Source organism: Schistocerca piceifrons, chromosome 7 (genome assembly GCF_021461385.2).
Source record: "Schistocerca piceifrons isolate TAMUIC-IGC-003096 chromosome 7, iqSchPice1.1, whole genome shotgun sequence".
In the NCBI taxonomy this organism is placed as follows: Eukaryota; Metazoa; Arthropoda; class Insecta; order Orthoptera; family Acrididae; genus Schistocerca; species Schistocerca piceifrons.
Window position 1 is genome coordinate 388,958,997 of NC_060144.1, and position 20,846 is coordinate 388,979,842.

Consider the following 20,846-nt stretch of genomic DNA (forward strand, 5'->3'; position numbering starts at 1 on the left):
ATTTTTACACACACACACACATTCTCTCTCTCTCTCTCTCTCTCTCTCTCTCTCTCTCTCTCTCTCTCCTCTCTCTCTCTTTCTCTCTCTCTGTATAGTTACAGAATGCCAGCTGAAGGCACAGTGCCAGAAATGCAGCTCTGCAGCTTGACTGGGGTGAGAGGTGGTTGTGTCAGGTGATGGAGTGTGCTTTCTTTTTTCATTTATTCATTCAAAGATCGTGTTCCATCAAACCCATCATAAAAGAGAACCTTTGGGGATGTGGGATGAGTCAAGTTACACAATAACAAGCAGTAGCAACCACTGCTGGTTACTTCTGTAAAGTATATTAGCAACAGATTATGACTAGTATGAATCCTATCAAACTGATAATTATAGTAATTAATCCTAGATTGTTTAGGGGAGAAGGGAGGTGCAAAGTAGAAGCGAAGTTTGTGATGTGGTAGATGGCTGGAAGGGAGGCAGCAAGTGCACAGAGTGGGAAGCAGGATAGGAATGTGACATGGGTACCAACACTACTGAGTTTGTGCAACAATGACAACATTGTGGATTTGGAGGAGGCGTCAGAACAGAGAATGTCGAGACTGGAGGGCGAGAGGGAGGAGATTCGGGTGTGGATGCAGAATGAGTCAAGCAGGGTAGGGGTGGGTTTGGGGCAGGTGTGTAGTGGAAACTGTGGGCAGGAATGAAAGATACAATGCAAGGACTGCTCTCATCAACGCAGTTCAGAAAAACCAATTTGGTGAGAAGGATACAGATGGCACAGATCATATAGCAACATTTCAAATCAAACCATTGAAACTGAATACCACTTCATTCCTTATATATCTAATTAGATCCTCACACACACTGCTTCTCCTTTAAGGGGAAGATATACAAACAAATGGCCATGGGCACCCACATACCACTGACTTACACCAATTTTTCTGTGGGCTCTCAAGAGAAAACCTTCCTTGCCCCAAAAACTCCAAACCCCCTTGTCTTGTTCATGTTCATTGACAATGTTTTCCTGATCAGGGTCCAGAGTCAAGAAACACTATCCTCATTCCTCCGCAGCCTGAACACTTCTCCCCCATTTGCTTCTTGTGGCCCTCCTCAGTCCAATGTGTCACCATACTGGATGTTGTCACATTTATGTCCATATTAACAGTACACCTACATTTTGATAGCTGTCATTCCTTCAATGTCAAAAGACACTTTCATATATTCTGGCCATCCATTGAGTGCAGTGATAAGAATTCTCTTACCCAAAAATGTTGAAGGTCTCACTAAGATCTGCACAGACAGGCATTGTCCACTGAGCCCAGGTCACTGAAAGATTTTCCATGCCATATCCTCTAATCACTCAACCACTTCCAAGGACCAGCTGCAAAGGAGCACTCCAATCATCATCAATATCACCCTGGACTGTAACAATTAAACCCCATTCTAAGCTGGGGCTTTGACTACTTATCATTATATTTAAAAATGAGGAATATGCTACCCACAGTCCTATCCACCCCTCTCAAAGAGCTGTTCCATTGCCCACCCAATTTCCACAATATCCTGGTTCATCCTCATGCCACACCCACTCTCATCTCCTTGTCACATGGGTCATATCCATGTAGAAGATCCAGGTGCAAGGCATATCTGATATGCCCAGCCAGCACATACTACTCTGGTCCTTTCACAAGTTATCCTATCCTATCACAGAGTGGGTCACCTGTGAAAGCACTCATGTCATATATCAGCTCTGTTGCAATTTCTGCACAGCATTTTTGTGGGAATGACTACCGGACACTTGTCACCCACATGAATGGCCACATCTAAACTGTGGCTAAAAGGAGTTGACCATCCAATGGGGGCACACACTGAGGAGGACAACATACTTCAATGGCTACTTTACAATCCATGCCATCTGGATCCTTCCCTCCAACAGCAGCTCCTCTGAATTACATAGATGTGAATTGTCCTTGCAACACATCCTTCACTCTTGTAATAGTCCAGGGCTCAACATCTGGAAACCTCCTGCCGCAGAATCCTAAGTTCACTTATCGTGCACCTAAGCCCTCTTCCCTACAGTCTCTCCTTCCTCTGTTCAGTCACTCTCTGCCAATTCATTCCTCCACATCATCATCATTATGTGCTACATGAGCTCACTAGTGTCAGTGGCCGTATCACATTCCCATCCCACGCTCCTGCTGTATCTCACTCCCACATCCTAACTATACATCACCAACCCTCTATTCTACTCCCTGACTTTCTCCCCTAGCTCACTACACCCAACACAATTCCGCACACCGCCTACCACCCAAGGGGCCCGGGTTTGATTTCTTGGCAGCGGACTGGGTGTTGTGTGTCCTCCATCATCATTTTCATCATCATTGACCCACAAGTCACCAAAGTAGCATAGACTAAAAAGGACTTGCAATACAGCGGCTGAACTCCCCAGCATGGGGCTTCCTGGCCAACAATGCCATACGATCATTTCATTTCATTTCAATTCCTCACACCAGTCAAACAACAGAACTACAGTCCTGACACTGAGTTGCCAGCTGGCACAATTTAGCAATATACATACCACTGACTTACACCAATTTTTCTGTGGGCTCTCAAGAGAAAACCTTCCTTGCCCCAAAAACTCCAAACCCCCTTGTCTTGTTCATGTTCATTGACAATGTTTTCCTGATCAGGGTCCAGAGTCAAGAAACACTATCCTCATTCCTCCACAGCCTGAACACTTCTCCCCCATTAGCTTCTTGTGGCCCTCCTCAGTCCAATGTGTCACCATACTGGATGTTGCCACATTTATGTCCATATTAACAGTACACCTACATTTTGATAGCTGTCATTCCTTCAATGTCAAAAGACACTTTCATATATTCTGGCCATCCATTGAGTGCAGTGATAAGAATTCTCTTACCCAAAAATGTTGAAGGTCTCACTAAGATCTGCACAGACAGGCATTGTCCACTGAGCCCAGGTCACTGAAAGATTTTCCATGCCATATCCTCTAATCACTCAACCACTTCCAAGGACCAGCTGCAAAGGAGCACTCCAATCATCATCAGTATCACCCTGGACTGTAACAATTAAACCCCATTCTAAGCTGGGGCTTTGACTACTTATCATTACATTTAAAAATGAGGAATATGCTACCCACAGTCCTATCCACCCCTCTCAAAGTGCTGTTCCATTGCCCACCCAATTTCCACAATATCCTGGTTCATCCTCATGCCACACCCACTCTCATCTCCTTGTCACATGGGTCATATCCATGTAGAAGATCCAGGTGCAAGGCATATCTGATATGCCCAGCCAGCACATACTACTCTGGTCCTTTCACAAGTTATCCTATCCTATCACAGAGTGGGTCACCTGTGAAAGCACTCATGTCATATATCAGCTCTGTTGCAATTTCTGCACAGCATTTTTGTGGGAATGACTACCGGACACTTGTCACCCACATGAATGGCCACATCTAAACTGTGGCTAAAAGGAGTTGACCATCCAATGGGGGCACACACTGAGGAGGACAACATACTTCAATGGCTACTTTACAATCCATGCCATCTGGATCCTTCCCTCCAACAGCAGCTCCTCTGAATTACATAGATGTGAATTGTCCTTGCAACACATCCTTCACTCTTGTAATAGTCCAGGGCTCAACATCTGGAAACCTCCTGCCGCAGAATCCTAAGTTCACTTATCGTGCACCTAAGCCCTCTTCCCTACAGTCTCTCCTTCCTCTGTTCAGTCACTCTCTGCCAATTCATTCCTCCACATCATCATCATTATGTGCTACATGAGCTCACTAGTGTCAGTGGCCGTATCACATTCCCATCCCACGCTCCTGCTGTATCTCACTCCCACATCCTAACTATACATCACCAACCCTCTATCCTACTCCCTGACTTTCTCCCCTAGCTCACTACACCCAACACAATTCCACACACCGCCTACCACCCAAGGGGCCCGGGTTTGATTTCTTGGCAGCGGACTGGGTGTTGTGTGTCCTCCATCATCATTTTCATCATCATTGACCCACAAGTCACCAAAGTAGCATAGACTAAAAAGGACTTGCAATACAGCGGCTGGACTCCCCAGCATGGGGCTTCCTGGCCAACAATGCCATACGATCATTTCATTTCATTTCAATTCCTCACACCAGTCAAACAACAGAACTACAGTCCTGACACTGAGTTGCCAGCTGGCACAATTTATCAATATACATACCACTGACTTACACCAATTTTTCTGTGGGCTCTCAAGAGAAAACCTTCCTTGCCCCAAAAACTCCAAACCCCCTTGTCTTGTTCATGTTCATTGACAATGTTTTCCTGATCAGGGTCCAGAGTCAAGAAACACTATCCTCATTCCTCCACAGCCTGAACACTTCTCCCCCATTAGCTTCTTGTGGCCCTCCTCAGTCCAATGTGTCACCATACTGGATGTTGCCACATTTATGTCCATATTAACAGTACACCTACATTTTGATAGCTGTCATTCCTTCAATGTCAAAAGACACTTTCATATATTCTGGCCATCCATTGAGTGCAGTGATAAGAATTCTCTTACCCAAAAATGTTGAAGGTCTCACTAAGATCTGCACAGACAGGCATTGTCCACTGAGCCCAGGTCACTGAAAGATTTTCCATGCCATATCCTCTAATCACTCAACCACTTCCAAGGACCAGCTGCAAAGGAGCACTCCAATCATCATCAGTATCACCCTGGACTGTAACAATTAAACCCCATTCTAAGCTGGGGCTTTGACTACTTATCATTACATTTAAAAATGAGGAATATGCTACCCACAGTCCTATCCACCCCTCTCAAAGAGCTGTTCCATTGCCCACCCAATTTCCACAATATCCTGGTTCATCCTCATGCCACACCCACTCTCATCTCCTTGTCACATGGGTCATATCCATGTAGAAGATCCAGGTGCAAGGCATATCTGATATGCCCAGCCAGCACATACTACTCTGGTCCTTTCACAAGTTATCCTATCCTATCACAGAGTGGGTCACCTGTGAAAGCACTCATGTCATATATCAGCTCTGTTGCAATTTCTGCACAGCATTTTTGTGGGAATGACTACCGGACACTTGTCACCCACATGAATGGCCACATCTAAACTGTGGCTAAAAGGAGTTGACCATCCAATGGGGGCACACACTGAGGAGGACAACATACTTCAATGGCTACTTTACAATCCATGCCATCTGGATCCTTCCCTCCAACAGCAGCTCCTCTGAATTACATAGATGTGAATTGTCCTTGCAACACATCCTTCACTCTTGTAATAGTCCAGGGCTCAACATCTGGAAACCTCCTGCCGCAGAATCCTAAGTTCACTTATCGTGCACCTAAGCCCTCTTCCCTACAGTCTCTCCTTCCTCTGTTCAGTCACTCTCTGCCAATTCATTCCTCCACATCATCATCATTATGTGCTACATGAGCTCACTAGTGTCAGTGGCCGTATCACATTCCCATCCCACGCTCCTGCTGTATCTCACTCCCACATCCTAACTATACATCACCAACCCTCTATCCTACTCCCTGACTTTCTCCCCTAGCTCACTACACCCAACACAATTCCACACACCGCCTACCACCCAAGGGGCCCGGGTTTGATTTCTTGGCAGCGGACTGGGTGTTGTGTGTCCTCCATCATCATTTTCATCATCATTGACCCACAAGTCACCAAAGTAGCATAGACTAAAAAGGACTTGCAATACTGCGGCTGGACTCCCCAGCATGGGGCTTCCTGGCCAACAATGCCATACGATCATTTCATTACATTTCAATTCCTCACACCAGTCAAACAACAGAACTACAGTCCTGACACTGAGTTGCCAGCTGGCACAATTTAGCAATATACATACCACTGACTTACACCAATTTTTCTGTGGGCTCTCAAGAGAAAACCTTCCTTGCCCCAAAAACTCCAAACCCCCTTGTCTTGTTCATGTTCATTGACAATGTTTTCCTGATCAGGGTCCAGAGTCAAGAAACACTATCCTCATTCCTCCACAGCCTGAACACTTCTCCCCCATTAGCTTCTTGTGGCCCTCCTCAGTCCAATGTGTCACCATACTGGATGTTGCCACATTTATGTCCATATTAACAGTACACCTACATTTTGATAGCTGTCATTCCTTCAATGTCAAAAGACACTTTCATATATTCTGGCCATCCATTGAGTGCAGTGATAAGAATTCTCTTACCCAAAAATGTTGAAGGTCTCACTAAGATCTGCACAGACAGGCATTGTCCACTGAGCCCAGGTCACTGAAAGATTTTCCATGCCATATCCTCTAATCACTCAACCACTTCCAAGGACCAGCTGCAAAGGAGCACTCCAATCATCATCAGTATCACCCTGGACTGTAACAATTAAACCCCATTCTAAGCTGGGGCTTTGACTACTTATCATTACATTTAAAAATGAGGAATATGCTACCCACAGTCCTATCCACCCCTCTCAAAGTGCTGTTCCATTGCCCACCCAATTTCCACAATATCCTGGTTCATCCTCATGCCACACCCACTCTCATCTCCTTGTCACATGGGTCATATCCATGTAGAAGATCCAGGTGCAAGGCATATCTGATATGCCCAGCCAGCACATACTACTCTGGTCCTTTCACAAGTTATCCTATCCTATCACAGAGTGGGTCACCTGTGAAAGCACTCATGTCATATATCAGCTCTGTTGCAATTTCTGCACAGCATTTTTGTGGGAATGACTACCGGACACTTGTCACCCACATGAATGGCCACATCTAAACTGTGGCTAAAAGGAGTTGACCATCCAATGGGGGCACACACTGAGGAGGACAACATACTTCAATGGCTACTTTACAATCCATGCCATCTGGATCCTTCCCTCCAACAGCAGCTCCTCTGAATTACATAGATGTGAATTGTCCTTGCAACACATCCTTCACTCTTGTAATAGTCCAGGGCTCAACATCTGGAAACCTCCTGCCGCAGAATCCTAAGTTCACTTATCGTGCACCTAAGCCCTCTTCCCTACAGTCTCTCCTTCCTCTGTTCAGTCACTCTCTGCCAATTCATTCCTCCACATCATCATCATTATGTGCTACATGAGCTCACTAGTGTCAGTGGCCATATCACATTCACATCCCATGCTCCTGCTGTATCTCACTCCCACATCCTAACTATACATCACCAACCCTCTATCCTACTCCCTGACTTTCTCCCCAGCACGTTTTCAGTCTTGTTTGTGTAGCTGTCAAGAACTCATCTCTAATATTCAGTGAGTTGGCACCTTCAGTCCCAAATTACTTACATTCTACCAGAACTTCCCATTATCAAATCCTTAGTTTTATGTCCTTATAGATTAATTCCTCTTCAGCTTTGCTCTAAAATGGCCAGAAATGAATTTTAACCCATAAGTATTCCAGTCAGCACAAAACATTTTGGCTGTCTTACAAATTCCTTCAACCGGCCATGGACAGTGCAGTGCCAACAGAAATTGCATTCATGTCCACCAATGTTCATACAAGTGATGATTCAAGTGAGCAATGAGTACACATGACAGAACATCATAGTAGCTTTTCCTTGGCTGTTGGTCTGCAGACCAATTTATAAGTGGATGTACCAGCAAGTTCATGCAGTTCATTGTCTGTTGTGAATTGTTCTGATTTTCTCCTTGCTGCTCTATCAACAACTGGACTTCTTTTCTACATACTTAGATTCTCTTGATATGGAATGCTCACACTGGAAATAACTTTAGGCTGGACAGTAAGTACTTTTTAATAATCTCCCCAGATACTCTGCACAATGATGATGGCAAACTAGTATAGCAGGAACCATACAGATCTTTATAGTGACTGTAACTATTGGTGTGCTATACTTTCTTTGAGGAAATAATGTGTTTGCAAAAATTTCATCAAATTCAAGTCTCCTTGGATGTGAATCCCATCTCATAACTACTACAGCATGACTGTTACAACGGTGAAGAACAACAATTTAGTCAGAATGTTCTGCATATGGAACATGTAACATATAACATATAAAATCCTTATGTGGCAGATTTAGCGAAGTCAAAGCAAAGGAGAAAATATATATATTTCTATACAACACCTAGGAATGGACAAAGGCATTGGGAGAACATACTTGAGTCATGAGAGTATGATAGACACCACTAGCAGTAATCCCTCAACTGACTCTGCTTTGCTCTTCACAAAATAATACTGTCGCAACAAAAATCATAAAATAACATACAGTATTACTGCAGGCCATGAAACAATCAACAACAAAAATCTATGTTTAAAAGGCAAAAACAAGTAAAAATATAGTGAAAATAATGCTCAGAAAAAATGAGAAATACGTAAGATCAAAATTTTGTTTTCCTGTTCATTGAGCATGCTGTGTTCAGCAATATCTTCTGCCACTAGGTGGCCAACTCTGCTCCTCATCAGTTTGGCGATTTCCATTTATTCGGGAGAACAATTAGATGGTGACCATACCCCGATAAAATGCTGTGTAAAAATTACAACAGAGGAAGTATATAATATGACAGTTCTCACATGTGGCTTTGCATCTGACAGTATAGGATAGGACAGGATAAGCCTGTGAGGGGACCAGAATAGGATGTTCCGGGTGGGTATATAGGTAAGGTCTTGCACCTGGGTCTTCCAAAGGGCTATGACTGATGTGATAATGCAATGGCAGTAAGTACAATCACAGTATAGGCTAGTATATTATGTAGATTGGATGGTCAGTGGAATACCACTTTGGAAGGGGTGGGAATAACTGTGGGTAGGGCATTCCTCATTTTGAGGCATAATGATAAGTAAAAGCCCTGGTTGTGGGATGCTGGGAATGGTTAGAGAATTTGGGGCCCGTATGGGTACATGTTGTTGTTGTGGTCTTCAGTCCTGAGACTGGTTTGATGCAGCCCTCCATGCTACTCTATCCTGTGCAAGCCTTTTCATCTCCCAGTACCTACTGCAACCCACATCCTTCTGAATCTGCTTAGTGTATTCATCTCATGGTCTCCCTCTACGATTTTTACCCTCCACGCTGCCCTCCAATACTAAATTGGTGATCCCTTGATGCCTCAGAACATGTCCTACCAACCGATCCCTTCTTCTGGTCAAGTTGTGCCACAAACTTCTCTTCTCCCCAATCCTATTCAATACTTCCTCATTAGTTATGTGATCTACCCATCTAATCTTCAGCATTCTTCTGTAGCACCACATTTCGAAAGCTTCTATTCTCTTCTTGTCCAAACTATTTATCGTCCATGTTTCACTTCCGTACATGGCTACACTCCATACGAATACTTTCAGAAATGACTTCCTGACACTTAAATCAATACTGGATGTTAACAAATTTCTCTTCTTCAGAAACGCTTTCCTTGCCATTGCCAGTCGACATTTTATATCCTCTACTTCGACCATCATCAGTTATTTTGCTCCCCAAATAGCAAAACTCCTCTACTACTTTAAGTGCCTCATTTCCTAATCTAATTCCCTCAGCATCACCCGGCTTAATTAGACTACATTCCATTACCCTTGTTTTGCTTTTGTTGATGTTCATCTTATATCCTCCTTTCAAGACACTGTCCATTCCATTCAAATTCAACTGCTCTTCCAAGTCCTTTGCTGTCTCTGACAGAATTACAATGTCATCGGCGAACCTCAAAGTTTTTATTTCTTCTCCATGAATTTTAATACCTACTCCGAATTTTTCTTTTGTTTCCTTTATTGCTTGCTCAATATGCAGATTGAACAACATCAGGGAGAGGCTACAACCCTGTCTTACTCCCTTCCCAACCACTGCTTCCCTTTCATGTCCCTCGACTCTTATAACTGCCATCTGGTTTCTGTACAAATTGTAAATAGCCTTTCGCTCCCTGTATTTTACCCCTGCCACCTTTAGAATTTGAAAGAGAGTATTCCAGTCAACATTGTCAAAAGCTTTCTCTAAGTCTACAAATGCTAGAAACGTAGGTTTGCCTTTCCTTAATCTTTCTTCTAAGATAAGTCGTAAGGTCAGTATTGCCTCACGTGTTCCAGTGTTTCTACGGAATCCAAACTGATCTTCCCCGAGGTTGGCTTCTACTAGTTTTTCCATTCGTCTGTAAAGAATTCGTGTTAGTATTTTGCAGCTGTGACTTATTAAGCTGATAGTTCGGTAATTTTCACATCTGTCAACACCTGCTTTCTTTGGGATTGGAATTATTATATTCTTCTTGAAGTCTGAGGGAATTTCGCATCTCATACATCTTGCTCACCAGATGGTAGAGTTTTGTCAGGACTGGCTCTCCCACGGCCGCCAGTAGTTCCAATGGAATATTGTCTACTCCGGGGGCCTTGTTTCGACTCAGGTCTTTCAGTGCTCTGTCAAACTCTTCACGCAGTATCATATCTCCCATTTCATCTTCATCTACATCCTCTTCCATTTCCATAAAATTGTCCTCAAGTACATCGCCCTTGTATAGACCCTCTATATACTCCTTCCACCTTTCTGCTTTCCCTTCTTCGCTTAGAACTGGGTTTCCATCTGAGCTCTTGATATTCATACAAGTCGTTCTCTTATCTCCAAAGGTCTCTTTAATTTTCCTGTAGGCGGTATCTATCTTACCCCTAGTGAGATAGGCCTCTACATCCTTACATTTGTCCTCTAGCCATCCCTGCTTAGCCATTTTGCACTTCCTGTCGATCTCATTTTTGAGACGTTTGTATTCCTTTTTGCCTGTTTCACTTACTGCATTTTTATATTTTCTCCTTTCATCAATTAAATTCAATATTTCTTCTGTTACCCAAGGATTTCTACTAGTCCTCGTCTTTTTACCTACTTGATCCTCTGCTGCCTTCACTACTTCATCCCTCAAAGCTACCCATTCTTCTTCTACTGTATTTATTTCCCCCATTCCTGTCAATTGCTCCCTTATGCTCTCCCTGAATCTCTGTACCACCTCTGGTTCTTTTAGTTTATCCAGGTCCCATCTCCTTAAATTCCCACCTTTTTGCAGTTTCTTCAGTTTTAATCTACAGGTCATAACCAATAGATTGTGGTCAGAGTCCACATCTGCCCCTGGAAATGTCTTACAATTTAAACCTGGTTCCTAAATCTCTGTCTTACCATTATATAATCTATCTGATACCTTTTAGTATCTCCAGGGTCCTTCCATGTATACAACCTTCTTTCATGATTAAGTTATGCTCTGTGCAAAATTCGACCAGGCGGCTTCCTCTTTCATTTCTGTCCCCCAATCCATATTCACCTACTATGTTTCCTTCCCTCCCTTTTCCTACCCTCGAATTCCAGTCACCCATGACTATTAAATTTTCGTCTCCCTTCACAATCTGAATAATTTCTTTTATTTCATCATACATTTCTTCAATTTCTTCGTCATCTGCAGAGCTAGTTGGCATATAAACTTGTACTACTGTAGTAGGCGTGGGCTTCGTATCTATCTTGGCCACAATAATGCGTTCACAATGCTGTTTGTAGTAGCTTACCCGCATTCCTATTTTCCTATTCATTATTAAACCTACTCCTGTATTACCCCTATTTGATTTTGTGTTTATAACCCTGTAGTCACCTGACCAGAAGTCTTGTTCCTCCTGCCACCGAACTTCACTAATTCCCACTATATCTAACTTCACCCTATCCATTTCCCTTTTTAAATTTTCTAACCTACCTGCCCGATTAAGGGATCTGACATTCCACACTCCGATCCGTAGAACACCAGTTTTGTTTCTCCTGATAACGACATCCTCTTGAGTAGTCCCCGCCCGGAGATTCGAATGGGGGACTATTTTACCTCCGGAATATTTTACCCAAGAGGACGCCATCATCATGTAATCATACAGTAAAGCTGTATGCCCTCGGAAAAAATTACGGCTGTAGTTTCCCCTTGCTTTCAGCCGTTCGCAGTACCAGCACAGCAAGGCCGTTTTGGTTATTGTTACAAGGCCAGATCAGTCAATCATCCAGACTGTTGCCCTTGCAACTACTGAAAAGGCTGCTGCCCCTCTTCAGGAACCACACGTTTGTCTGGCCTCTCAGCAGATACCCCTCCGCTGTGGTTGCACCTACGGTACGGCTATCTGTATCGCTGAGGCACGCAAGCCTCCCCACCAACGGCAAGGTCCATGGTTCACGGGGGGATATGGGTACATATAGCATGGGAAATCTGTCTGAGGACTAGGTTTGGGTGGTAAAATTTATCACTGGAGGCCTTAATAAGACCTTCAGCATACTGGAAGAGGGATAGTTTGCCACTGCAGATGTGCCATCCACAACTGACCAGACTATATGAGAGAGACTTTTTAGTGTGGAAGGTTGACAGCTATCAAATTGCAGTTACTGTTGACAGGTAGTGGGCTTCATAAAGACAGATGTGGAGGTCAACATTCATGATGGCAACAAATCGGACTGAGGAGGACCAGGTGAAGCAAATGGAGGAGAAGGTGTTGAGGCTGTGCATGAATGAGTTGAGAATGTCTTCACCCAGCATCCAGATCATGAAGATATCACAAATGAATCTAGACCAGGAACAAACAGGGCGTTGGGGACTATTGGTCACTAGAAGAGTTTCCTCTAGGTAGCCCACAAACTGGTTGGTAGGAGGGTGTGATGCAGATGTTCATGGCTACGGCATAGACATGACTGTATATATTCCTCTTAGGTAATGACCATGGTCTAGGGGTAGGGTCTTTGATTAGTAAGCAAAACACACTGGGTCCTGAGTTAGAAACATGCCACTGCTTAAATTCTGAATAAAAACACTAGCAATGGCAGGCAAAGACATTCCATACAACAAGTCATTCTCATTCTGCCAATGGCCTTGGCAAAGAGGGCAGAGGAGCAGACAGGGTTTCATGGCAACCTCTTGCCCTTGGGATGGGAAACTGCACCTAAAAGGCAGAAGAATCAGCTATGACCAATAGCACAAGAATTTACAAGGCAATGGAAATCACTGCATAAAAGGTGGAACATGACATCTATAATTGGAAAAGTATAATGATGATCTCTCCATTGCCAAAAGATTCTGGACTAGGTCTCATTCAGATTTTTGAGACAGGACTGCCATGGAAGAAGTAACCATGAGGAAAAGAATGACTAACCAACAAAAAGTTGCATTCTACAAGTCTGTGAATGGAATGTCAGAAGTAAGACTGTGGTGGGGAAGCTAGAAAATTTGAAAAGGAAATGGAAAGGCTCAATCTAATTGTAGTGAGGGACAGTGAAGTGAAATGAAAATAAGAGAAGGATTTATGTTCATACAATTGTTGGGCAATATCAACAGCAACAGATTAGATTAGATTAATACTAGTTCCATGGATCATGAATACGATATTTCGTAATGATGTGGAACGAGTCGAATTTTCCAATACATGACATAATTAGGTTAATTTAACAACATACTTAAGTTAATATAACAACTTTATTTTTTTGTGTTTTTTTGTTTTTCTTTATTTTTTATTTTTTTTATTTTTTAAATATTTTTGGTTTTTTTTTTCTTTTTTTTCTTCATTTATATCTAAAAATTCCTCTATGGAGTAGAAGGAGTTGTCATTCAGAAATTCTTTTAATTTCTTCTTAAATACTTGTTGGTTATCTGTCAGACTTTTGATACTATTTGGTAAGTGACCAAAGACTTTAGTGCCAGTATAATTCACCCCTTTCTGTGCCAAAGTTAGATTTAATCTTGAATAGTGAAGATCGTCCTTTCTCCTAGTATTTTAGTTATGCACACTGCTATTACTTTTGAATTGGGTTTGGTTGTTAATAACAAATTTCATAAGAGAGTATATATACTGAGAAGCTACTGTGAATATCCCTAGATCCTTAAATAAATGTCTGCAGGATGATCTTGGGTGGACTCCAGCTATTATTCTGATTACACGCTTTTGTGCAATAAATACTTTATTCCTCAGTGATGAATTACCCCAAAATATGATGCCATATGAAAGCAATGAGTGAAAATAGGCGTAGTAAGCTAATTTACTAAGATGTTTATCACCAAAATTTGCAATGACCCTTATTGCATAAGTAGCTGAACTCAAACGTTTCAGCAGATCATCAATGTGTTTCTTCCAATTTAATCTCTCATCAATGGACATACCTAAAAATTTGGAATATTCTACCTTAGCTATATGCTTCTGATTAAGGTCTATATTTATTAATGGCGTCATACCATTCACTGTACGGAACTGTATGTACTGTGTCTTATCAAAATTCAGTGAGAGTCCGTTTACAAGGAACCACTTAGTAATTTTCTGAAAGACAGTATTGACAATTTCCTCAGTCAATTCTTGTTTCTCAGGTGTGATTACTATACTTGTATTATCAGCGAAGAGAACTAACTTTGCCTCTTCATGAATATAGAATGGCAAGTCATTAATATATAATAAGAACAACAAAGGACCCAAGACTGACCCTTGTGGAACCCCATTCTTGATAGTTCCCCAGTTTGAGGAATTTGCTGATCTTTGCATGTTACGAGAACTACTTATTTCAACTTTCTGCACTCTTCCAGTTAGGTACGAATTAAACCATTTGTGCACTGTCCCACTCATGCCACAATACTTGAGCTTGTCTAGCAGAATTTCATGATTTACACAATCAAAAGCCTTTGAGAGATCACAAAAAATCCCAATGGGTGGTGTTCGGTTATTCAGATCATTCAAAATTTGACTGGTGAAAGCATATATGGCATTTTCTGTTGAAAAACCTTTCTGGAAACCAAACTGACATTTTGTTAGTACTTCATTTTTACAGATATGTGAAGCTACTCTTGAATACATTACTTTCTCAAAAATTTTGGATAAAGCTGTTAGAAGGGAGATTAGACGGTAATTGTTGACATCAGATCTATCCCCCTTTTTATGCAAAGGTATAACAATAGCATATTTCAGTCTATCAGGGAAAATGCCCTGTTCCAGAGAGCTAATACACAGGTGGCTGAGAATCTTACTTATCTGTTGAGAACAAGCTTTTAGTATTTTGCTGGAAATGCCATCAATTCCATGTGAGTTTTTGCTTTCAAGCAAGTTTATTATTTTCCTAATTTCAGAGGGAGAAGTGGGTGAGATTTCAATTGTATCAAATTGCATAGGTATGGCCTCTTCCATTAACAGCCTAGCATCTTCTAATGAACACCTGGATCCTACTATATCCACAACATTTAGAAAATGATTATTAAAAATATTTTCAACTTCTGACTTTTTGTTCGTAAAGTTTTCATTCAATTTCATGGTAATACTGTCTTCCTCTGCTCTTGGTTGACCTGTTTCTCTTTTAATAATATTCCAAATTGTTTTAATTTTATTATCAGAGTTGCTGATTTCAGACATGATACACATACTCCTGGATTTTTTAATAACTTTTCTTAATATAACACAGTAGTTTTTATAATTTTTGATAGTTTCTGGGTCACTACTCTTTCTTGCTGTCAGATACAGTTCCCTTTTCCGGTTACAAGATATTTTTATACCCTTAGTAAGCCATGGTTTGTTACAAGGTTTCTTACGAGTATATTTAACTATTTTCTTGGGGAAGCAGTTTTCAAATGCATTTACAAAAATGTCATGAAATAAATTATATTTTAAATTGGCATCAGGTTCACAGTACACCTCATCCCAGTCTAACTGCTGTAGGCTTTCCCTGAAATTTGCAATTGTTAAATCGTTGACTGAACGTACTACTTTGGAGGACTGTTTAGTATTGCTGAATGGAGCTATGTCATATATTGTGACTAGCTGTGCACCATGATCAGAAAGACCATTCTCAACAGGCTGAGCATTTATCTGGTTAAACGTATCTTGGTCTATAAAGAAGTTATCTATCAGTGAGCTGCTATCCTTTACCACCCGAGTAGGAAAATCAATAACGGGTGTCAAATTGAAAGAACCGAGTAATACTTCAAGGTCATTTTTCCTATTACCCTCTTTCAGAGAATCTACATTGAAGTCCCCACAAATAATAATTTGCTTCCCCCTGTCTGACAGATAGCACAACAAGGAGTCCAAATTTTTCAGAAATAGATGAAAATTTCCTGATGGGGACCTATATACAGTTACAATTATAAATGTGCCTTTATTTAATTTAAGGTCACAGGCACATGCTTCTATATGTTTCTCTACACAAAACTTTTTTGTTTCTATACTTTTTGCACAATGATAACTTTTGACATATATGGCAACTCCTCCTTTCTCCATATTTTCTCTCATTACATGTGCAGAGAGCTTATAACCACTTACATTTACCTTATCCATATCAGTAACAATGTGATGCTCAGACAGGCATAGTATATCTATTTCATTCTCAGCTTCTAAATCTTCTAAACAAACCAGAAGCTCATCTACTTTATTCTTTAAGCTCCCAATATTTTGATGAAATATACTTACATTATTTTTAATTATACTTTTATGAGAACCTTTCCTTATTCTAACATTTGCAGTACTCTCCCGTCTGAGTTTCTCATTGTGCTTAGGCCTAGTTCCTATACCAGTGGTCACATGGTGTTCAGAGAGGCAGATTATGCCAACTGGGTTGGGTGACTTTAATTCATCAATGCAATTACCTAGGACTGAGATACAACTTGGTGGAGATAAAATTTCTGGTGATTGGTGAAAATTTATAATTGATAGCTGTGATTGGTGATCCAATGTGCTAGAATTGTGCTGTTTAATTTCTTTCCTAAACTGAAGATTTGTTTCAATCCTGACCTCTCATAGAACTTGACATCTTTCTGTCTTACCTATCCTAAAAAAGGTGCTGCTCCAACACCTGTAACCACTGGTATTTTACCATTCATGGCAGTGCCTCCCTCCCCTTAAATTTCCTGCTATTACCCCAGCCAGTTTCCCCTTCCCTTTCCTGTTGAGATGTAGGCCATGCCTGGTATAGTCCCACCTATTGAGATAATCAACAGGAACCACACCAATATGAGCCCCCGCACCCGACCCAAGCAGCCGTTCCAACTCCAAATTAACTCTCCCAACAGAAGAGTTCAAATGAGGCCGGTCATGGCGTCTCAGGACAGATGCAAATTCAACATTGGTGTGTCTCGATGCCGACGCAATCTGGTATAACAGGATATTCATTACAAATAGGAAGGTGGGGCAGAGAATGAGTTACTGTGAACAATTCAGTGACACGATTGTTCTCATCAGAACAGACATCGAACCACTACCAACAGCAATGCTACAGGTATACATGCTGACATCACAAGCAGAAGACAGAGAGACAAAGAAAATATCTGAGGATACTGAATGGGTAATTTAGCACGTAAAGGACAAGAATGATTTAATAATCATGAGGAGTGGAATGCAGCAATAGGAGAAGAAATACATTACAGAGTTATGGGAGAGTATTTGCACCAAATACACTGTTCCAAAAACACAAATGGATGAGATATACTTGGAAAAGGCCCACAAACATGGTAAACTTCCAGAGATTTCAAAATCGTATATGGGAATGTAAGCCACATCCAGGAACAGATATAGACTCAGATCACAATTTAATAATGATGAAGTGTAGATAAGTTTACGTCATTTGGATCTGGAAGAATAAATGTGGAAAGAAATGAGATACTGAAGTACTGAAGAATGATGAAACACATTTGAATTGCTCTAAGGCAGCAGATACTGTGATAGTGAATACTACAGTAGGCAGCTCAGTTGAAGAGGATATGTCTAACAAGGCAATCACAGAAGTTGGACAAACATAGCTAGGAGAAAGGTACTGCAAAGAACCCTTAGATAATGCAAGAAATACTTTAATGACTGTAAAAGGATGGAAATGCAAAAATGTCCTAGGAAAAACAGAAATATGGCAATAAAAGTCACCAAGGAGTTAAATAAATAGGAAGTGCAGGAAAGTCAGGGTGAAATGACTGCAGGAAAAACGTGAAGAATTCAAAAAATAAATACTGATCAGAAGGACTGATTCAGTATACAGAGAAGTCAAAACAATCTTCAGTGTAATTAAAAGCAAAAACATTAATATTAAGAGTGCAATGGAAATTGCACTGTTTAACATAGAGGAGAAAGAGCAGACAGGTGGAAAGTGTACACACAAGGCCTTTACCACAGGGAGGATTTATCTCATGACAGGATGGAAGAAGAAATGGGATTTGATGTGGAATATATAAGGGTTCCAGTGTTGAAGTCAGAATTTAACAGAGCTTTGGAAGACTTGCAATTGAGTAAAGTCATGATAACAATCCTTTGGAATTTTTAAAATCACTGGGGGTAGCGGCAACCAGACAATGATTCAAGCTGGTGTGCTGTATCTAAGAGACTGGAGACGTACCATCAAGACTTTCACAAAAAGATGATCCACACAATTCCTACAACAGTAAGAGCAGATAAGTGTGAGAAATGTCACACAATAAACTTAATATCTCACACATCCAAGTTACTGACAAGAATAATACACTGAACTATTGAAAAGAAAGTCTAGGCACTCTTACATGAAAATCACTTTGACTATCAGAAAACAGTTCAAAAATTCTGAAAGACTTTCTGGGACATTATTAACCTTCTAACGTGCAAATCTGAAATATACATAGTCATTAAAGTATGATGTTATCACTAACAAGGATTCTGAAATTTTGAAACTGTTTTATTATGAGGTAGCTGTACCTGCAAGTGATTTTTGAGCATGTCTATGTCTTGCTTGTTCACGACGTTGTGCTATTTCCTCTGCAGTCAAAGGTCTTGCTTGGTTTTCAGGAAGATTTTTCCTCTCCACCTGTAATTAATAGTATTATTACCTAAAAAGTTTATATTTTGAATTATTTAAATTAACCACAATTTTTCAGCTTACATCAGTAACAGTAAAACACTAAAATCTTGGGATTATTGTTACATGGGAATTTCAATTGAAATACGTGCACAGAACATTTGAATGCAAAATTAAGCAAAATCTGACACCTATTCTGTACAGTGACAAAACAGTAAATAGTGTTTATCATGCTTACTTTTGTTCTCAATTTAAATATGGAGTCATATTTTGAAAAGACTCAGATGAAATCACCAGTACTTTCAGATTACAAAAAAGGGTCATTAGAATCACAGATACAAACCTAGAATGTCAAGAAAACATTATGGTAACTAATATTTCATTTAAAACAATTTATTTTTATTCACTATATGACTGAAAAAACATAGAATTTAGGTAACAATATATATAATATAAAAGTTTTGAAATAAACATCCAGGGTATTTATATAATCTATGTGAGTCACCAGCAAGAAGTCTTCTGGTCTACCATTGTATGATGTTGTGGGGCATTCTTTGGTGATTAAGTTAGATTAGATTAGATTAATTATTCATTCCATAGACCTACAAAAGAGGGGATCCTCCTGGGTGTGGAATATGCCAGATAAACACATTACAAAAATGTAAGCAGAAAAATTTGAGTTTCATTAATTTTAATGATCCTCAGTCAATAAACATTAAAATTAAGTACATGAATTAAAATTAAACTTCTAATATTTACAGGTTTAATACTTACATCTGTTTTCATTAAATCCATCATTCAGACATTTGCTAGTTTCTTGGCTATTACAACCAAGTATTGTCAAAAATTAAAATAAATTATTCATTTCAATGATCCTCAGTTAAGAATGCTCAAATTATGTACAAGATTTAAAATTAAACTTCCACTATTTACAGACTTAAGGCTTACACATGCTTTCCATACACCCACCATTCACACAGTATGTGGTTATTTGGCTGTTACAACCAAGTATTGTCAAAAATTAAAGTATAATAAATTTTCATTAAAATGGTCAACTGCACTTGTTGAGAAATTCATGGATGGAATAGAAGGAGTTGGTCACCAAAAATTCTTTTAAATTATGTTTAAATTGTGCCTTGTCTGAAACTAAGCTCTTAATGGTTGCTGGTAAGTTATTGAAAATATGCGTTGCTGAATACTGGACTCCTTTCTGGGCAAGAGTAAATGATTTTAAATCTTTATGTATATTGTTCTTATTCCTAGTATTGATACTGTGTACCAAGCAGTTAGTTGTAAAAAGAGATGTATTATTTACAACAAACTTCATTAAGGAATAAATATACTGAGAAGCTGCAGTTAGTATGCCCAATTCTTTGAATAGGTTTCGACATGATGTTCTTGGATTTACACTACACATTGCTCTTATTGTATGCTTCTGTACCCTAAAAATTTTTTCTCAGTTTGTGGAGTTACCCCAAAATATGATACCATATGACATAATGGAGTGAAAATAAGCAAAATATGCCAGTTTCTTATATTTATATCTCCTATGTCTGACATCATTCACATTGCAAACACAGACTTGTTTAAGCACTTTATCAGTTTGTTAGTATGTCGCTCCCAACTGAATTTATTATCAAGTTGTAATCCCAAGAATTTAACACTCTCAACTTCTCCTATTTCCATGTCATCATATTTTATACACACACTAGGAAGTTCTGAACTGCATATAGTGGGTCTTTTCAAAGTTTAATGACAGTGGCTTGGCTATGAACCTCTTATTAATGTCAGTAAAAATTTGACTAGCTGCCCTTTCTAAATTTATATTTGATTGCAATGTTTGTATCATCTGCAAATAAGACAAACTTGGCATCTGGTAATGTAACATATAACATGTCATTAATATAAACAAGAGAAAGTAATGAACCTAGTATGGAACATTGGGGAACACCACATGTAATTTCTTCCCAGTCAGATGATGTCTGACTGCCTACTGCTGAAGTGTTACATAATGACACCCTTTGTTTTCTATTAGTAAGATATGACTGAAACCACTTTACAGCACTACCAGTGATGCCATACTATTTTATTTTACTTTTTTAATTTACTTAAAAGAATGCTGT

General features: G+C 40.1%; 1 protein-coding gene across 1 annotated transcript in view; it reads right to left on the reverse strand.

Moving 5' to 3' along the window:
* The window catches only part of LOC124805356 (elongation factor-like GTPase 1), a 597,412-nt gene that overhangs the window by 487,371 nt on the left and 89,195 nt on the right, over positions 1-20,846 (reverse strand). The window contains exon 10 of the mRNA XM_047265897.1: positions 18,624-18,732. Within this exon, the coding sequence (XP_047121853.1) occupies positions 18,624-18,732 (109 nt within the window). The remainder of the gene's footprint in view (positions 1-18,623; positions 18,733-20,846) is intronic.